The following is a 21,845-nucleotide window of genomic DNA, read 5'->3' as shown; positions in this document are numbered from 1 at the left end:
CAGCGCCGAATTAACTCGTTCTCCAGCTGCAGACAAACTAGGATGAAGAAAATGTCTTCAGTGATCAAAGCCAACACATTAGTATTTGTTACTGGTTCGTGAACCTGTGTCCACTGTAGCCTCCGATTCCTGTTCTTGGCTGACAGGAATGGAAACCGTCTTCTGCTGTGGTCTTCTGCAGTTGTAGCTCATCCACCTCGAGGTTCAGAGATGCTTTTCTACTCCCTAGCCAAGCCAAGAAGCCTTTATTTGTCACACGTACACTCAAGCACACAGTGAAATTTAACCCATCTGAAGCACACAAGTGAGCAATTAGCACACACACATACCCAGAGCAGTGGGCAGCGATGCTACAGCGCCCGGGGAGCAGTTGTGAGTTAGGTGCCTTGCTCAAGGCCACTTCAGCCCAACCTCAGGTCATGGCTGCCCCATGTTAGCCTAACCTGCATGTCTTTGGACTGTCTGGGAAACCGGAGCACCCGGAGGAAACCCACGCAGACACGGGGAGAACATGCAAACTCCGCACAGAAAAAGGGCCCCATTGGCTGCTGGGCTCAAACCCAGAACCTTCTTGCTGTGAGGCGACAGTGCTAACCACTACACCACCGTGCCACCCTATGGTTGCAAAGAGTGGTTATGAGCTCATCCGGCCGACAGGCGATAAACTTATGCCATCATGTGTTGTCTGGTGTCCGTCCGGTGTTGCCCACATTTCACGAAAATCGCTTCTTTACCGATTTTTATTCTTTTTAGCAGGAAGGTAGGTCTGCCTGGGGTGCGTATGACTTCTACCCAAGTTTGCATAATTGCAATTAATAATGGAGATATGGAGTAATTAATATCTTAACGAGCAGTTTCCACACAAATCGCTTCTTCTCCCTCAGCTTTTCACTGATTTTGATTCTTTCTGGCATGAAGGTAGGGGTACCTACGGTGCATATAACTTCTACCCAGATTTGCTTAATTACAATTATTCATGAAGTTATGGACTAATTAAGCCTTAATGAGCAGTTCAACAAAAATTGCTTCTTCTCGGTCAATTCCTCACCGTTTTTGGATTCTTTCTGGCAAATAGGTCGGTATTCCTAGGGTGGATATCGCTTCTATATATAGCTTGTATAGAGTGTATATAGCAGAGGTGGACAAAGTACCCAAGTTCATTACTTATGTGAAAGTACAGATCCCACTGGTTAAATGTTACTCCGATACAAGTGAAAGTTGTCCAGTCAAATTGTTACTCAAGTTAAAGTACTTGCTTTTAAAAATACTTAAGTCTTAAAAGTATGTTTTCTGTCAACGCATTGTTATATTATTGCCACAACGCTTACAAAACCTAACGCCTCTGAAGCGACCGACTGGATTACTTTGTGAATTCACAAAATGAACGCATGCTGTGCATCATGGTGGTTTAAATGTTAAGCTAGCTAGTCAGTGAAGTGCCACCTGATGCTAGCAAACTCTTTTCAAACTCGAAATCATATCGGGTAGCTAACGCTACTAGAAAAGAAAGATTGTTTATTTGGCAAGATTATGCTAAAACATATTTCTGAAAGGACTTCAGATAAGTTAACGTTATTCATGTTAGCGTAACTCCGTTTTTACATGCTAACTAACACTGTCCAAGTTAACTAGCTATGTGTTTAACGTTAGCCGTGGACAAGGCTACAGTAACTTGGCGGGCAAATCCATAGAAAGTCATTTGACTAACCAGACTGCATAGCTATTGCAACGTTATCGCTCGCTCTAAAAGCACAGACCACTTTATTGCAAGCTTTCTCTTGGAATAAAACGTTTATATACCTCAATATGCTTCCGCAGGTTGGACGGTGAGTTTTTGTAGACCGTGATGTGGGTCGTTTTTGGCAAATGAAGCAAACATTTAAAACGAAACGACTCTTTGTTCCTTTCAGAAAACTGAAACATGGGTTCATGGGCCATGTGTGCGTGCATTCTCCAGAAGAACCGCCTCCTTCCATTCTGCCATCAACTCATCGTGTTCAAATAACGCTGCTGAGAAATCACTGAACTTGATTTTATCCAGTCTATGGACGTGACGTGACCCTAGTGATTACTGATAGACTGTCTCAGTGTCACCTGCGAAAAAACCAATCGCGTTTTAGAAAAGAAAAGAAAAAACATCCACTTTCAAAGCTGCTTTATAGTAACGAGTAACGAGGACCTTGATAGAAATGTAGTGGAGTGAAAAGTACGATATTTGTCTTTCAAATGAGGTGAAGTTAAAGTCAGAAGTTTCCAAAAAAATAATACTCAAGTAACGTACAGATACTCAAAAAGTGTACTTAAGTACAGTACTCAAGTAAATGTACTTCGATACCGTCCACGTCTGGTATATAGCTTGCAACACTTATTGCGTAAGGTGTCCCACTTCCTTCTGGACTAGACGGGCCGGAGTGAGCTATGCCATTGTTGACGGCGTTATTTGAGTTAGCTTTCCCGTCAGCTCTAACAAGTCTGGGCATTCTCCTCTGACCTCTCTCATCAACAGGACGTTTCCACTTGAATAACTGCAGCTTTTTGTTTCTCTCCATCTCTCTCCATCGCGCCCAGGCAGTTATTTCAGGCGAACAAGACCAAATGAATGGGGACAGAGCCATAAGTTCACTTTCAATAGCCACTGGGACGTGAAAACCGCATGGATAGAATCACCAGTGCAACAACACGATTGAATAAATATGTTTCCCGGTTCAGCAGATGATTGGCTTTTTAGGTAGAGCGTGTACAACTGCAGCGTTTGGCGTTATGGACTGTTCCCATGGATATTTATTCGGAGTTTTTTCAGTGGGACATCTGCTCCTTTTTAACGTCTCTGATATTGCTTCATGGGTAAATTGTCAAGGTCATGCAACATCTCTTTTTCCTGATAGTTTTTTGGAATGATTCTCTGCTTCCCGTGACTGCTATTATAAACAGATGAGAAGTGTCTCTTCTCTGCTCTTCAAGAGTGCATTTTTTTGTTAGAACTTGTTTACCGTTACCACATAGTGTGAGTTTTCTTTTAAAAAAAGAAATGAAGAGAAATTAAAACCAAAACCATTTTATTTCACACTATCTACAGGGCTTTCCCCGCAAAACAAAACAAAACAAAACAACCCTATCAGAATGGAGCTACTGATGCGGAGCTCAGCTTGTAAGGGCTGGCCTGGCATGGAGGGCCCCGAAAACTGCTAGAGGGGTCTGAGGGCATGCTGCCCTGGAAAATTTTGAAATTCTAGACTTCAAAATGGTACATTCTGGTGGCATCTAGGGCTGATTTAACATTAGGCACAATTCAACATTATTAAAGGAGAACTCAAGGCAAATTTTTTTATTATCAAAATCCTATTTATCTCATTTTATTAAATATCGGAATGCATTTTTGATCGCTATTTTGTCGCTGCTATAGCAAGTTATGAGTGTCTGAAATACGCTCTGTAATATCAGTCCATATGTCAAAGCAACGGCCGTAAACGAGATGCGTCGAGACCTGTGCGAGACGTCGTAGGACGGAAGTAAAACGTACAGCGGAAGTCAAAGCGACCGACATCTACCAACGTTGTCAAAAGACGCGCGCGCCCTCTTTCGAACGCTGACGTAATCAAGCCGGAAGTTTTGTGTGTTTCGATAGCAATCAGGAAAGTTTGAAAAAAGTAGGCAGTAATCGTCATTTAAACTCGTTTTTGTGCGATATTTCATTTGGAAAACAGTTTTCAAAATGGCGGCACTGACACCTGGCTGACACTTCATGTTTTGAAGTCTCGCACAAGTCTGGTGAAGATCGCGCGGATAAGCGACGCCCGCCGTGGACCAAACGAACTAAATTCAACATGGCTAAAAACCGAATAGGCCAATAAGTATAATATTTAATTGCAATTAGTTGCCAATACGAGTCACGATATAAGGTTACTAAAACCGAAAACGGAATTGAATAACGCGTTAAGAAATAAAGCAAGTTTAAAAATGACTTCAGTTCTCATTTAAATCTCATCTCATCTCATTATCTGTAGCCGCTTTATCCTGTTCTACAGGGTCGCAGGCAAGCTGGAGCCTATCCCAGCTGACTACGGGCGAAAGGCGGGGTACACCCTGGACAAGTCGCCAGGTCATCACAGGGCTGACACATAGACACAGACAACCATTCACACTCACATTCACACCTACGCTCAATTTAGAGCCACCAGTTAACCTAACCTGCATGTCTTTGGACTGTGGGGGAAACCGGAGCACCCGGAGGAAACCCACGCGGACACGGGGAGAACATGCAAACTCCGCACAGAAAGGCCCTCGCCAGCCACGGGGCTCGAACCCAGGACCTTCTTGCTGTGAGGCGACAGCGCTAACCACTACACCACCGTGCTGCCTCTCATTTAAATTTGCTGTTTTTTTTTTTTAATTTTTTTTTAACCTTGTCAAATATGCAAGGGGCAAAATTTAAAGGGCAAAATTAGATTTGAAATGAAAACACTTCATAGTACGCCTCTTCTTTTTCCAGTTCTAGGATGGCAGGAACAGAATCAAGGTCAAATCATGCAACAGCGCCATCTAGCGACCGGCGCCTCGAACGTGGTTTTATGTATGATTGCGAATGGCTGTAAGTGCACGCAGCGAAACCCTTTTTCACTTCTGGGTTGAGTACCAGGATCGTCTACACCTACAGTATATATTACAGTATCTTCCTATTTCTATAGTTATTACTCATTTTCAGAGGGGAAGAGGAGATATTTAGGTGCGGAAAGTACTCTGCATTGTTCAATTTATGGTATTGATGTTTTTTTTGGTGTGCAATTGACAGCGTAGGGAAAGCCCTGATCTATACTGTGCTAATGAGGAGTATTTTTGACGACTCCCTCTGAGGAATTGAAGGATGCTTTGGGTCTAGAAGGGAATATGTTTGCAGGCTAAATTCGACAGAATTTAAGAATGACCCAAGTTGGGGCAAATAGTAGCCTGGAAACCAAAATGGCCCAATTAATGATGGGGTGAGTGTACTGATGAAGTGGCGAGTCGGGGCATTATTGTATGGAAACTTGTGTATCGTTGACCTGACATAGACTAGACCTTATACATTATCGCAAGACACCAGCTGTCTTAATGCTACAGTGCTGAGCGTAAATGAGTACACCCCGTTTGAAAAGTAACATTTTAAACAATATCTCAATGAACACAAACAATTTCCAAAATGTTGACAAGACAAAGTTTAATATAACATCTGTTTAACTTATAACGTGAAAGTAAGGTTAATAATATAAACTTAGATTACACATTTTTCAGTTTTACTCAAATTAGGGTGGTGCAAAAATGAGTACACCCCACAACAAAAACTACTACATCTAGTACTTTGTATGGCCTCCATGATTTTTAATGACAGCACCAAGTCTTCTAGGCATGGAATGAACAAGTTGGCGACATTTTGCAACATCAACCTTTTTCCATTCTTCAACAACGACCTCTTTTAGTGACTGGACGCTGGATGGAGAGCGATGCTCAACTTGTCTCTTCAGAATTCCCCAAAGGTGTTCAATTGGGTTCAGATCAGGAGACGTACTTGGCCACTGAATCACTTTCACCCTGTTCTTCTTCAGAAATCCAACAGTGGCCTTAGATGTGTGTTTAGTCATGTTGGAAAAGTGCACGACGACCAAGGGCACGGAGTGATGGTAGCATCCTCTCTTTCAGTATAGAGCAATATGTCTGTGAATTCAATGAAACGCAGCTCCCCGACACCAGCAGCACTCATGCAGCCCCACATAAGGACACTGCCACCACCATGTTTCACTGTAGGCACCAGGCATTTTTCTTTGTATTCCTCACCTTTGCAATGCCATACAGTTTTGAAGCCATCAGTTCCAAAAACATTTATCTTGGTCTCATCACTCCAGAGTATAGAGTCCCAGTAGTCTTCATCTTTGTCAAACTCTAGGCGGGCTTTTTTGTGCCTGGGCTTTAGGAGAGGCTTCTTTCTTGGATGGCATCCATGCATGCCATTCCTCTGCAGTGTACACCATATTGTGTGACGGGAAATAGTCACCCCAGTTTGGCGTTCTACTTCTTTAGATAACTGCAGTGAACTTGCATGCCGATTTTCTTCAACCCTTCTCATCAGAAGACGTTCCTGTCGAGGTGTTAACTTCCGTGGATGACCTGGACGTCTCTGTGAGATGGTTGCAGTTCCAGCTTTCTTAAATGTTTGTACCACTTTTGCTACAGTATTCTGACTGATAAGTAAAGCTTTGCTGATCTTCTTGTAGCCTTCACCTTTGTGGTGTAAAGAAATTATTTTCTTTGGGGAATTCTGAAGAGACAAGTTGAGCATCACTCTCCATCCAGCATCCAGTCACTAAAAGAGGTCATTGTTGAAGAATGGAAAAAGATTGATGTTGCAAAATGTCGCCAATTTGTTCATTCCATGCCTAGAAGACTTGGTGCTGTCATTAAAAATCATGGAGGCCATACAAAGTACTAGATGTAGTAGTTTTTGTTGTGGGGTGTACTCATTTTTGCACCACCCTAATTTGAGTAAAACTGAAAAAGGTGTAATCGAAGTTATATTAACCTTACTTTCACGTTATAAGTTAAACAGATGTTATATTAAACTTTGTCTTGTCAACATTTTGGAAATTGTTTGTTTTCATTGTTTAAAATGTTACTTTTCAAACGGGGTGTACTCATTTACGCTCAGCACTGTACCACCATCATGTTTCTAATGTTTCAAATAACTCGGTTACTATTAACTCTCATAATGGTATCGTTTCAAAATGAAAACAGATTAGGATCTGTGCGTCATTACACCAGAAATAAAGATTATTTGGTTTACCAGGGAAAAAGAAAACTTTCTCTTGATCATTGAAGAACAATTATTATAAAAGGAACTCGGCTCATTATAGGCAGTCTGCTTACCGTACGTGACCCAATACCGTGACCAATGAAATGGGTTTGAGTTCAGGACAAGAATTTGTGGTGGAAAACCAACCCAAAACAGTCTTGATTGCATTAGTGCTTTCTTTTGTCGAACGGCAGATTGAGAATAGAGGAAGTTCTCATCAGAGCTGTGGCTCAGTTCCATGCATTATATAACAGCCATATTGCAAGCTTTTATTAGGGATTTGTGTGGCCGGAGTAGATTGTACAGCTATACTTATTTCATTTTTGTGCTTTATGTCATGAGTTAGCAACCTCGTTTTCAGCCACGTCAAGAAGCCGTCACCTATTTAATACCCTGAAACTAATTCAGGCAGCGTACTATTGGATTAATGAAAATATTAAGCTGCTCTTTTGTTCCTTTGAGACAAAAGGGGTGTTCACACGGCACATATTTGCATCGATGCTGCACCGATGTATTTTGTTGCGCTATATCTTACACCGGTGTAAATTTTGTGGAGCGTTCACACGTCACAAACCTGCTTACTAGAGAGAAGCGTGTTAGCACCGCTGCAGCCCCACTTGCGTTCATACGGCAGTTTTTGCGACCGTGCTATACGATAGTAATAATGCGGAAATGAAATATGCGCATGCGTGAAAATGTACTTCCTTTTCCCGGTTGTCATGGCATCACCAAGCGCCGGGAAAACAACGTGGATGAAGAACCCAGTGTTGCCAGATACTGCTGACGTTTTCCAGCCCAAAATATGTTCAAATCTGCCAAAATGCACTTAAAACCGCCCAATCTGGCAACACTGGAAGACACGCAGTTCTGTTGTTGTTGATATTCGCCATTTTGGAAGTGCAAAATACCAGGATGCAAATTATGCAATGCCTGTATGTAATCAACTCTCCTCACGCATAGCGAGTCTACCCCTGTAGCGTTCAGACGTCCCATTTTATATCGGTGCTGCCCTGCAAACTAGCATTTACTCTGGAGTAAGTTTCTTAAACCCCCTCCCGAGCAGGGTTAGATTTGCACCGGTTTAAGCAGCTTTCAGGGGCTACACCGGTATAACTTTGTACCGTGTGAACGCTCTACCGGGGCAGCCCCGGTGCTACACCGGAGTAAAAGTTGCCGTGTGAACACCCCTTAAGACTGTCTCCAGCTAAAACGCTAAGCCAGTGTGAACAGCAGGTTTGGTTGGCTTAATTTAAGTCCGACCCATTTTTCAACACAAATTTCAAGTGTGTTCAGTCCTGATCACTGGGAAAAGAGACTAGAGGAAAGAGAGATTAAAGGAGAGTGTTTTTGAATTTATTGGCTATAATGCGGTTATAATTACTGCCTAGTTAGCTAAATCAGCTTTTTTATTATCCTATGATCAGATAACCAAGAGCTGACGTGTTTACTGTCACATAGTCCCCTTTAAACCAGTTCTTAGGTGTTGGCATAGAATTTATAGCACAGGTTTCAAAGGTTGACCTGGAATTTATAAGTACTAGTGTGATTTAAGAAGGAAATATCCTCGAGCGGTGCGTTAAATAACCCCTGAGATGTTTTAGTCCTCAAGGGGGCAGAATTCTCCCAGGATTGTCATTGCTTATGTCTTGGAGGCTCTTATGAGAAATGAACATCTGGGTCAAAATCATCCCAGGATGCTACTGTATAGTCATTTAAATGTATGGCACTTTTACTGCTTTTCCATAGGTTTTGATGTCATATTTCAACCCATAGCTTGTTTTATATGCGTGGCCAGTACTGTGCAATAGTCTTAGGCACATATAAAGAAATGCCGTAGACCAAAAAATGGCTTACAAAAATACTATAACAGCAGTGAGCCGTAATAAATGAAACAAAGTCAATATTTGGTCTGAGACGACTCTTTGCTTTAAAAAAAAAAATAGCAGTCTGAGGTCCAGTGAGTGCAGTTTTATGCGGAAACGAGCTGTAGGTTTTACTGAGCGTCTTACAGAACCAGCCACAGTTCTTCTGGACGCTTTGACTGTCACACTCACTTCTTCATTTTGCCCCAAAACCCAGCAGCCTTCATTATGCTTTCTTTTTTCATCTGAAAAGTGCTCTCTTGTGTAATATGCTGCTCAGATACAAACATTTTTTCCTGTAACATTTAATTTTTGCTGGAAAACAAACGTTTGGGACTCGAAAATGTTTTTGTACTGACTCGATAATGTAGACGTCGTAAAATAGAAATCAATAAACAAATTTGTATGAAAAAAAAAAACAAGAGGGTGCCTAAGACTTTTGGATATATATGGGTTGTTTTACAATCAGGGTACGGAAGCTAAAAATCACATTTAACACTTATTATCTTCAATATCAAAAGGCTTGACTAAATAAACTTGGTTGTTTATTGTAGCCCTGTGATCGCTCTATTTACCATGCAAAAATAAAATTGGTGATAACGTTATTTTTGGTGAATGTATGGCAATATATGTCATATTTAGCAAAATTACTCGTGTCATTTAGAAAAAGTGCTTTTTTGACCACAGGTAGCTCCAAAAGGGATGCACTTAAATCATTCTTTATACCATAAAACACATATTCGGTTCCATATCATTGGAAACATAGTTAAGTTTTAATGTTGAATGCCAGTAAGTTTTCAGACTATTTTGATCAAATTAGTATGCAATTGTGTAAAAAAAAAAAAGTCCTCTCCGAGACAGCTAATTTTTCAATATAAACTAACATATCTAAAATGATTTTTTTCATCCTAAAATGTGGTCAAGATATTGGGACATAAATATTAGAGACAACTAACACAAAGCTTACAGCCTTATATTTAAAAGCACTATGGAAGTAGTGGATTCTGAATTGTCAAAAAAAAAAAAGTCCTCTCCGAGAATCACTTCATTTGTTTCTCCCAGCCCTGCTTAAAGCTACACTTAATCTTCTTTATCTTATAGCAGATTACACAAAACTACCATACACACGTCAAAAAGTTACCTGAAATCTGTTCTTTAACTTGTCCTTCACTTAAAAACTGCTCCAAGAACCAGTTTGAATCAATTTGAATTTTGGACCCCTGTGACACAAACTTTGTACCCTGATTGTAAAACAACCCGTGTTATTTATATATATATACACACAGAGCAATGTACAACATACCCGGTATGTTAGGGGCAGTTAGGGGTTAGGTGCCTTGCTCAAGGGCACTTCAGCTATTCCTGCTGGTCCAGGGAATCAAACCAGCAACCTTTTGGTCTCAAAGCTGCTTCTCTAACCTTTTGGCGAGATATACGTGTGTGTGTGTGTGTGTGTATATATATATATATATATATATATATATATATATATATATATATATATATATATATATATATACACACACACACACACACACACCCACCCACACAAGTCTGAAATGTTGTCTGTCTGTCCAAATGACGGGCCAAAGGCCCGGAACAATGCAGCCGGGGGTCTGGGGCCTTAAAGTGCCATTCCACCATTGGATGTATTCTTTGGCATAAAATACAATATATTTTGACAACATATATAAATGGTATCACTAGATAGAGAAATCTTTTAGCTTCAAAATGATGTATCAAACATAATTTTTTGACAACGACAAGTATATTAATTTTGCGACCAAAGTCACCTACCCTTTTAATTTCCGCGTGTGATGTCATCGGCAGGTTCCCCTTCTTGTGTACCACGTGACGTGTGACGTGGCACATATTATCAGCAATGGCGGATAGAACGCGATAATAATACCAATAAATCTAGCTAATACCAATAAATCTAGCTAACTGAAAGATTAACTCAAAATTTTTCGCAATTTTTTTGGCCCCCATATACTGACACGTGGTACACAAGAAGGGGAACCTGACGATGACATCACGTTTCACTACCGCGCGGAAATTAAAAGGGTAGGTGACTTTGGTCGCAAAATTAATATACTTGTCGTTGTTAAAAAATTGTTTGATATATCATTTTGAAGCTAAAAGATTTCTCTGTCTAGTCATGTTGTCATAAAATATATTGTATTTTATGCCAAAGAATACATCCAATGGTGGAATGGCACTTTAAGGCGGGAAGCTGAAGGGCTTTAGATACCTGGAGCTGGCTTCTCAGCTATTTCCAGGCACATTTTTGTGATCTTCAAAGGCCAAATTACACTAGACATTTGTTGATAATTGCACTACAAATTGAATATAATTTACAAGAAAATGTCAGAAGATTCAAGAAAAACATGCTTAACGTCAGTAGTATACTGTAACTCCCCAGCTGATAACAGCGTCGCGTGGGGTCGTGCCAGAATGCACTCCGACTCACTGATGAGAGGCAACTTGTCTTTCAGTGAGAGTGTCCGCGATTGGCGACTCACTGGCCGTGTTACGACATAATGTATTTACCCAGTCTAACATTTGGATGAAAATTAGAAGTAGATTAGATCCATATCTTTACAATTTTTCATGGGCCATCTGGTTTGACACTTTGAAATACAAACGGACACATTTGAATTATTGGTTATCGGCCATCTGGTCCAATGCTTTTGAAATGCAGACGGACAAATGAGAAAATCACTGGTCAATGTCTGCCGGTCCAGCCTTATTTCCCACACTGCGTGTGTGTGTGTGTGTGTACACACACACACACAGTGGTGCTTGAAAGTTTGTGAACCCTTTAGAATTTTCTATATTTCTGCATAAATATGACCTAAAACATCATCAGATTTTCACACAAGTCCTAAAAGTAGATAAAGAGAACCCAGTTAAACAAATGAGACAAAAATATTATACTTGGTCATTTATTTATTGAGGAAAATGACCCAATATTACATATCTGTGAGTGGCAAAAGTATGTGAACCTTTGCTTTCAGTATCTGGTGTGACCCCCTTGTGCAGCAATAACTGCAACTAAACGTTTCCGGTAACTGTTGATCAGTCCTGCACACCGGCTTGTAGGAATTTTAGCCCGTTCCTCCATACAGAACAGCTTCAACTCTGGGATGTTGGTGGGTTTCCTCACATGAACTGCTCGCTTCAGGTTCTTCCACAACATTTCGATTGGATTAAGGTCAGGACTTTGACTTGGCCATTCCAAAACATTCACTTTATTCTTCTTTAACCATTCTTTGATAGAACGACTTGTGTGCTTAGGGTTGTTGTCTTGCTGCATGACCCACCTTCTCTTGAGATTCAGTTCATGGACAGATGTCCTGACATTTTCCTTTAGAATTCGCTGGTATAATTCAGAATTCATTGTTTCATCAATGATGGCAAGCCGTCCTGGCCCAGATGCAGCAAAACAGGCCCAAACCATGATACTACCACCACCATGTTTCACAGATGGGATAAGGTTCTTATGCTGGAATGCAGTGTTTTCCTTTCTCCAAACATAATGCTTCTCATTTAAACCAAAAAGTTCTATTTTGATCTCATCTGTCCACAAAATATTTTTCCAATAGCCTTCTGGCTTGTCCACATGATCTTTAGCAAACTGCAGACGAGCAGCAGTGTTCTTTTTGGAGAGCAGTGGCTTTCTCCTTGCAACCCTGCCATGCACACCATTGTTGTTCAGTGTTCCCCTGATGGTGGACTCATGAACATTAACATTAGTCAATGTGAGAGAGGCCTTCAGTTGCTTAGAAGTTACCCTGGGGTCCTTTGTGACCTCGCCGACTATTACACGCCTTGCTCTTGGAGTGATGTTTGTTGGTCGACCACTCCTGGGGAGGGTAACAATGGTCTTGAATTTCCTCCATTTGCACACAATCTGTCTGACTGTGGATTGGTGGAATCCAAACTCTTTAGAGATGGTTTTGTAACCTTTTCCAGCCTGATGAGCATCAACAACGCTTTTTCTGAGGTCCTCAGGAATCTCCTTTGTTCGTGCCATGATACACTTCCACAAACGTGCGTTGTGAAGATCAGACTTTGATAGATCCCTGTTCTTTAAATAAAACAGGGTGCCCACTCACACCTGATTGTCATCCCACTGATTGAAAACACCTGACTCTAATTTCACCTTCAAATTAACTGCTAAGCCTAGAGGTTCACATACTTTTGCCACTCACAGATATGTAATATTGGATCATTTTCCTGAATAAATAAATGACCGAGTATAATATTTTTTGTCTCATTTGTTTAACTGGGTTCTCTTTATCTACTTTTAGGACTTGTGTGAAAATCTGATGATGTTTTAGGTCCTATTTATGCAGAAATGTAGAAAATTCTAAAGGGTTCACTATACAAAGTAAATTATGTTTGTAAAGTAAACAAATATGAAACTTCTTATTTAACCAGTTTAATACAGTGCTTCATAACATTACAGCCGCGTGTATTCACGCATGGCATGCCTCGAACTGTCATTTTCGTCCATGCGCATTTTTGCCCTGAGTGAGCAACGTGCACCGTAAAGACTATTTATTCTGCACCTCTTCTGGATCAGCGCATGCACATCTGGACTCCAAACACTAATAACAAAGCTATTAAATTTCGTTTTTATCCTATGTCTGTATTTAGTGTGTTGTGATTGGTCAACATGCGTTACTTTCATTGCAAGTCGGCACACTTGTTAAAGCACACTTTCTTTCTGTGGCGGAACGTATATACCGGGTGCTTGGAAAGTTCTGGAAAATTACGAGTCGAGCACATATAAATTTGGGCGTGGCACTGGTATTTGAGGGCAGGGCGTGGCACCCTGGTAAAATCAACTCGCTGGAACACTGTGGTATATTTTGGACTCGATCTAATGGTCACCCCGATTACATTTAAATTAAACCTCATTTTACTGCTACATTCTTGCTAAAATCTGATCAAACATGCACTCACTGTCACTGATGCTAAAATTGTGCGCACAGTAGTCTAACAATGTCACAGTGAGAAAGCTGAGCTTGTTCTAATCTGTTTTAAACACCATAAGGGTGTGTCATAAGAGTATAATTGTTCTTAATCTTCCACCCAGGGCTCAGGAGGTATGAATGTTTTATTATTTTATCATCATCATCATCATCATGACCTGACTTGTCATCACAGATAGAACCCTTGATCACATCATCACGAAATTGAAAGCAATACAGTGGGGCAAAAAAGTATTTAGTCAGTCACCAATTGCGCAAGTTCTCCCACTTAAAAAGATGAGAGAGGCCTGTAATTTTCATCATAGGTACACTTCAACTATGAGAGACAGAATGAGGGGAAAAAATCCAGGAAATCACATTGTCTGATTTTTAAAGAATTTATTTGCAAATTATGGTGGAAAATAAGTATTTGGTCAATAACAAAAGTTCATCTCAATACTTTGTTATATACCCTTTGTTGGCAATGACAGAGGTCAAACGTTTTCTGTAAGTCTTCACAAGGTTTTCACACACTGTTGCTGGTATTTTGGCCCATTCCTCCATGCAGATCTCCTCTAGAGCAGTGATGTTTTGGGGCTGTCGCTGGGCAACACGGACTTTCAACTCCCTCCAAAGATTTTCTATGGGGTTGAGATCTGGAGACTGGCTAGGCCACTCCAGGACCTTGAAATACTTCTTACGAAGCCACTCCTTCGTTGCCCGGGCGGTGTGTTTGGGATTGTTGTCATGCTGAAAGACCCAGCCACATTTCATCTTCAATGCCCTTGCTGATGGAAGGAGGTTTTCACTCAAAATCTCACGATACATGGCCCCATTCATTCTTTCCTTTACACGGATCAGTCGTCCTGGTCCCTTTGCAGAAAAACAGCCCCAAAGCATGATGTTTCCACCCCCATGCTTCACAGTAGGTATGGTGTTCTTTGGATGCAACTCAGCATTCTTTCTCCTCCAAACACGACAAGTTGAGTTTTTACCAAAAAGTTCTATTTTGGTTTCATCTGACCATATGACATCCTCCCAATCCTCTTCTGGATCATCCAAATGCTCTCTAGTAAACTTCAGATGGGCCTGGTCATGTACTGGCTTAAGCAGGGGGACACGTCTGGCACTGCAGGATTTGAGTCCCTGGCGGCGTAGTGTGTTACTGATGGTAACCTTTGTTACTTTGGTCCCAGCTCTCTGCAGGTCATTCACTAGGTCCCCCTGTGTGGTTCTGGGATTTTTGCTCACCGTTCTTGTGATCATTTTGACCCCACGGGGTGAGATCTTGCGTGGAGCCCCAGATCGAGGGAGATTATCAGTGGTCTTGTATGTCTTCCATTTTCTAATAATTGCTCCCACAGTTGATTTCTTCACACCAAGCTGCTTACCTATTGCAGATTCAGTCTTCCCAGCCTGGTGCAGGTCTACAATTTTGTTTCTGGTGTCCTTTGACAGCTCTTTGGTCTTGGCCATAGTGGAGTTTGGAGTGTGACTGTTTGAGGTTGTGGACAGGTGTCTTTTATACTGATAACGAGTTCAAACAGGTGCCATTAATACAGGTAACGAGTGGAGGACAGAGGAGCCTCTTAAAGAAGAAGTTACAGGTCTGTGAGAGCCAGAAATCTTGCTTGTTTGTAGGTGACCAAATACTTATTTTACCGAGGAATTTACCAATTAATTCATTAAAAATCCTACAATGTGATTTCCTGGATTCTTTCCCCCCATTCTGTCTCTCATAGTTGAAGTGTACCTATGATGAAAATTACAGGCCTCTCTCATCTTTTTAAGTCGGAGAACTTGCACAATTGGTGGCTGACTAAATACTTTTTTGCCCTACTGTATGACAAGTTGAAGCAATCACGTTAATCAAGGGGGAAGCCGCTTTGGCTTATGGTTAGAGAAGCAGCAGGTTTCGGACCAAAAGGTTGCCAGTTTGATTCCCAGGCCCTGCAGGAATGGCTTGAGCAAGGCACCGAACCCCTCACTGCTCCCCAGACTGCACTGGGTACATTGTACGTCGCTCTGGATAAGAGCGTCTGCTAAATGCCTGTAATGTAATGTTATTTAATCAGCGTGCACCTCATGTTAACAGTGTTACGGCTCTTTGGACTTCACGCAGTTGCAAAACCAGCTTTCATAATAAAGGCAGCAGGTCACACTCATGCCTTTCAAAAAGCAAACATGCAGTGGAGCTCGTCACTCACTCAGTCAGTCACACAGTGACGCTGGAAAACCTGACTGAACTCGTTCAGCACGGGGTGCCGAGAGAGAGAGAGAGAGAGAGAGAGAGAGAGAAGGAGGGAATATTTGCTTCCTTAGAGTGATTTAGGCAGTTTAAGAGTCACTCCCTCAGCAACACGCGTTCTCCACAGCAGGAATATGAGACATGCATGGAGTCCCGAGTGTGGTCGAGTTGCCTGGCACCATGCTGAACCTTATGAAGAGCGACAGGGAGATCAGGGCTCACCTGGTGATGCTCATGTGCTGCATGGGTCAGTAGCTCTTCTCCACTTCCTACTTGACACGTCCTCCTCTTTACTGTCTGACGAACCTGAGCGACTTCCTTCTTTCACTCCGTGGCATGAGTTTGGGAAAAGGGGAAAGGTTGTGTTTGCGTTTGTCTGTGATAATAAGTCAAAAGTCCAACATGCCTTTGATTGCAAAACAGCTTGCACGTTTCTTTCTAGCTTGGGAAATTGCAGAGGATTCGATGTTTGTTGTAAATATTGTAGCTCGAAGTAAGGTGTCATTCATGCCACGCGAGCCGAAGTGATGAGATTGAAGAATTGGATGTGGTTACGCAGATATTGTGGTGGTGCCCCCCCTCCAAAAGCACGTGGAGATGCTACTGCCACAGGGTCTAATCAGCGAACGAAAGATGATGATGATGATGATGATGATAATTTTGAGGATGAATAAACATGTAATAAGTTATGAGACACAATACAGATGACATCTCTGTTTGTGCTGGCAAATCCTAACGGAGCTGCTTATGTCAGCATTGTGTAAGGCTGTGATTTAAAGAGCGAGTGATAAACATTCAACGATCATAAAGATTGCGTTTGTGCTAAATTACAACTTTCTTTTTTTTCTCTCTTTTTTTTTTTTTTAAATTACAACACAAAGCTCTTGATAAGATAAATAACAAAAATTTTGTATTAGAGCCACATAGCACCGACCAGTCGGGATTTAAGGCCAATTTATGCTGACAACCCAGTCCTCGCAGATGGCGTCGCAGATGGCATCTGCGAAGCCCCCCCACCTTCGCAGACGCTCTGCGTGCACCTCCCAAAAATTGTGACCACCGCAGACAGCGTCGCAGACAAGAGGGCTCTGATTGGTCCACTCTACATCCGCTGTACACGCACTTCTGCTTCCCTACTTTCCCGGTTTGGTTTGTTTTCACAACCGCCATTTTTAAAAACACGAGCGAAGATGGAGCAGCACGAAGAGCGGTTGATCGAGGAAGTGAGGAAGTACGTACATCTATACGACTCCAGTTCTAGTCATTATAAGTAACCGGAGGATAAACACTCCACTAACCACACCCACCAACTACTCCTAGCGATTTCGTGACTTCGCGCCCCCTTGCGTTGTGGCGGTGAATAACATCGTGCACGCCTATTACTCCCCGCTCAACGATAAATTACAACTGTCTGCGAAAAGCTATCTGCGAAAGCCTTGTCGCAAGAGCATGCAGAGGCCTTTAGGCCACAAGTACATGAACAAAAAGTGAGTTATAGCGGTTATGGTTATCGCCCAGTATTTAATGACGTCAAAACTGTACCATTATTAAAGCTAGACTGCCTTTCAGATTTTTCAAGCGTACGTCATAAAAAGAATTTTCCCCGACGCCCAGTTAGTTTTGTTTAGTGGACCGAAAGCTACCGAATTCGAATCACAGACTTCCAGTTTTATTATTATTTCTTAAACTAGAACAATTAATGAGTTTAGAGCCACGTGGCCCGAAATTATGGAATCAATTTTGTGCCAAAATGTTCATACAATACTTTTGAAATATCAAACAAAAACAACAAATCAAAATACACAAAAAAAAGTCAATTTTTTTAGACTGGCAAACAAACTATTCGTGTAATCGTGCAAAATCTCAGTCTATTACTCTTCAGAAACCTTTTATTTTTGTTCCGCGTCTTTCTCAGTTTCGTTTGACGTAATTTATTTTGGTTGCGATTCCAGCTTTCTCGTTTGCGCTCCCTGACTTTTTGCTCGCAGTTTTGGCACAAACTTCACGTGTGGGCGGGCTGTCCAGGAATGCATTCCCATTGGCTAACTTGTGTTTGACTGACAGCTACGCTCAGCCATTCCCTACTCGGATTCTGGCGGACTGTTTGACGAGTGACCGATCCATTGACGGTAAACAAGCATCGAGTGGACTTCAGTGGCGACTATGATACTGAATTAATTCAACAAAGTGTCAGTACGGGACAAATGTGTTGTGTGTGTTGCAGTAGTGCACATTATGCAGGCGTTTCGTGGCAAGTCAAATGTTAGCCTTCGCTCCACTACCCAATATAATAGCTGTCTTGCTAACGTTAAACACGCCTGCATAATGTGCACTACTGCAACACATACAACACATTTGTCCCGTACTGACACTTTGTTGAATTAATTCAGTATCATAGTCGCCACTGAAGTCCACTCGATGCTTGTTTACCGTCAATGGATCGGTCACTCGTCAAACAGTCCGCCAGAATCCGAGTAGGGAATGGCTGAGCGTAGCTGTCAGTCAAACACAAGTTAGCCAATGGGAATGCGTTCCTGGACAGCCCGCCCACACGTGAAGTTTGTGCCAAAACTGCGAGCAAAAAGTCAGGGAGCGCAAACGAGAAAGCTGGAATCGCAACCGAAATAAATTACGTCAAACAAAACCGAGAAAGACGCGGAACAAAAATAAAAGGTTTCTGAAGAGTAATAGACTGATATTTTGCACGATTACACGAATAATTTGTTTGCCAGTCTAAAAAAAATTGACTTTTTTTTTTTGTATTTTGATTTGTCGTTTTTGTTTGATATTTCAAAAGTATTGTATGAACATTTTGGTACAAAATTGATTCCATACGAAATTCTCCACTATTTTTTCCTTCTTCACCATGACCCAATTCAAGATACTACGTCGTGCATGACGTAGTGGGCTTCCCCCGGTTGCGCAAGGCATTGTGGGATACAAATTTGAAACAGGAGAGGAAAATAGAGGATGTGAGTGTGCGAATGAAACGTGAAAGACCCACTCCAGTAACGGAAAGCAAGAAGAAAAGACGTTATGTTATACACGAAGTAAAGGAAACGCAGGACCAAACTAATAAATATTGGCGCTCAGCGAGCACCTCGGTGCGATCAGCTGTTCGTTTAGCGACAGAATGATGGAACTGTCAATGCACGGTCAAGGTAAACCTGCGCATGCGCACACGGACTTCCTCTGTCTGCTTGACTGCGCGAAGCGAGCGATTTCATGCACATTATTTGCTCAGGAATCCCCTCAAATTAAATAACTTCCCAGCCACAGAATGGCCTGGATTTTTTTTTTAAGATGTTACAGAAATAAACATATAATCACAATGACCAAATTTCAGAGGGAGCTAAATTTCACCAGTTTTATGAAATCGAAAGGCCGACTCGCTTTAGGATTGGTTGCGCCCTTGAAGCAGTGAGTAAAGGTTGAGGGAGTGGAGAGACCCTCGTGTCGTTTTAAATTTGTATAGTTTATATATAGGCGAACACCTGTCTCGGATTTGGACGCAAGGTTCCGTCAAAATCTCGCTATACAGAAATGACAGAATAAATACACTCACCGGCCACTCTATTAGGAACACGCGTCCATCCACCTGCTGTTTGATGCAGTTCTCGAATCAGCCGATCCCTCGACAGCAGCACAGCGCATCAAATCATACAGATACAAATCCAGAGCTTCAGTTAATGTTCGCTTCAAACATCAGAATGAGAAAAATTGTGATCTCAAAGTGTGACTTTCACTGTGGCACTGTGGGTGTTGGTTTGAGCCAGATGGACTGGTTTCTGAGTATTTTCAGAAGCTGCTGATCTCCTGGGGTTTTCACACACAGCAGTCTCTAGAGTTTACACCGAATGGTGCGAAAAACAAAAAACACTGAGTGAGCGAGCGACAGTTCTGTGGGTGGAAACAAATGCCTTGTTGATAAGAGAGGTCAGAGGAAGATGGACAGATTCATGGTTCGAGAGTTTTTTGCCAGGAAGGATATAATAACTCGTATCACTTTTTACAACCGTGGTGAGCAGAAAAGCATCTCAGCATGCAACAGAAAACAGAAGAACACACTGGGTTCCACTCCTGCAGCCAAGAACAGGAATCTTACACTACGTTCACACTGCAGGCTGAAGTGACTCAAATCCGATCTTTTCGCCCATATGTGACCTGTATCCGATCTTTTATTGACAATATGAACGACACAGATCCGATTTTTTCAAATCTGACCCAGGCCGTTTGGATATGTGGTCCTAATTCCGATTCCTATCTGATCTTTTCATATGCGACTTCAGTCTGAACCGCCAGGTCGCATTCATCCGACTTACACGTCATCAACAAGCCACAAACGTCACTATTCTGCGCTGAAGTAGACGGCGGGTCTGTCAAAAAAAGTTACAACATGGCGCATGACATCAATGCGACTCCGCACCCACACGTTCCTTTGAACGGAGGTTGCAGTCACTACCCCGCAGAACGCCTGAGCCAAAACCCTTGCCCTCTTCCTTCTCAACCTCCTCCTTAACATCAGGCTATTGTGCATGTTCTGGCTCCGTCGCAACAACAACTGCATCATCGCCAGGTACTCCATGCTGGCTACTGTCATACACAGGAAACTTTAGGTTACTTCCGTAAACACTGGCCATGCTCACTGCGTGTGACGCCGTCGTATCCTGCAATGCGCATGCGGAACACTTTTAGGTCGCTTTTCGTTCATACTGAGGATCACATACAAGTCGCATATATTTGTTAATGTGAACGACCTCACAAAAAAATCGGATTTCACAAAAAAATCAGAATTGAGCATTAAGCCTTGCAGTGTGAACGTAGTGTTAGAGTCAAGAACAAGTTCCTATTCAAGTGGCCGGCGAGTGGATGTGATGGTGATAAAAATCTCAAAGTGAATGCGGCATCACAGTCGTAATGAGTCACTGCACAGAAAAAGCAGCTGATCATACGCCTGAATCAGCTCACGAGAAAATATTTAGCCTGACGAGTTTCAGTATGATGTTTGTTGGCCAGATTTCTCACCAAGTTGCTCGTCTTGGCTGTTTTACAGTGGAAGGATTTATAACTAAGCGTGTAACGATTCACCCAATTCACGATTCGAATCAATTCATGATGCGATTTCCCCACAATATCTTTGAAAAAAAAGTTAAACACAGAAAATGTTATTACCAAAAAAATGCAACATTTATTTTCCTTTTCTTTATCTAGTTAAATATTCATTTTGCTAAATTAAAAAAAACAAACACCTTTTTGTTTCAGTTTCATAATAGCCAACAATAATTTGTAAAGGTTGAAAGAAATATAATAGCCTTTGAACTAAAATATTCCTTTTATTAAAAATGAAAAAAAAAGCTAATAACAGGGCGGCACGGTGGTGTAGTGGTTAGCGCTGTCGCCTCACAGCAAGAAGGTCCGGGTTCGAGCCCCGTGGCCGGCGAGGGCCTTTCTGTGCGGAGTTTGCATGTTCTCCCCGTGTCTGCGTGGGTTTCCTCCGGGTGCTCCGGTTTCCCCCACAGTCCAAAGACATGCAGGTTAGGTTAACTAGTGACTCTAAATTGACCGTAGGTGTGAATGTGAGTGTGAATGGTTGTCTGTGTCTATGTGTCAGCCCTGTGATGACCTGGCGACTTGTCCAGGGTGTACCCCGCCTTTCACCCGTAGTCAGCTGGGATAGGCTCCAGCTTGCCTGCGGCCCTGTAGAACAGGATAAAGCGGCTAGAGATAATGAGATGAGAATTAATAAACGTTGACGAACATTTCTGCTACCTCCATCTGCTTCTCTTTTCTTTAGTTTTCAGCGGCGTGTAAAAAAGAGCTCTGATTTCTTCTTAAATCTATTTGTACAGTAAATCGCACAACAGCTCTTTCCCATTTTAGATCTGTTTTTTGTGTGTGTTTTCGCAGCATTAGAGCTGTGTTACTTCCGCCTAGAG

At 41.9% G+C, this 21,845-nt stretch overlaps 1 protein-coding gene across 5 annotated transcripts in view; it reads left to right on the top strand.

The window, feature by feature from the left end:
- Window positions 1-21,845, top strand: part of dst (dystonin) — a 340,713-nt gene that overhangs the window by 53,360 nt on the left and 265,508 nt on the right. Inside the window, exon 1 of one of the 5 annotated variants that reach the window (XM_060925411.1) lies at window positions 15,966-16,156. The exons of the other annotated variants lie outside the window; for them this stretch is intronic. Within the exon in view, the coding sequence (XP_060781394.1) occupies window positions 16,051-16,156 (106 nt within the window). The 5' untranslated portion in view covers window positions 15,966-16,050. Of the gene's footprint in view, window positions 1-15,965; window positions 16,157-21,845 lie in introns of those variants that run through there. 5 annotated transcript variants of the gene reach the window in all.

This window comes from Neoarius graeffei, chromosome 7, assembly GCF_027579695.1.
Source record: "Neoarius graeffei isolate fNeoGra1 chromosome 7, fNeoGra1.pri, whole genome shotgun sequence".
NCBI classification, from domain to species: Eukaryota; Metazoa; Chordata; class Actinopteri; order Siluriformes; family Ariidae; genus Neoarius; species Neoarius graeffei.
This window is presented reverse-complemented; position numbering and strand designations above follow the sequence as displayed.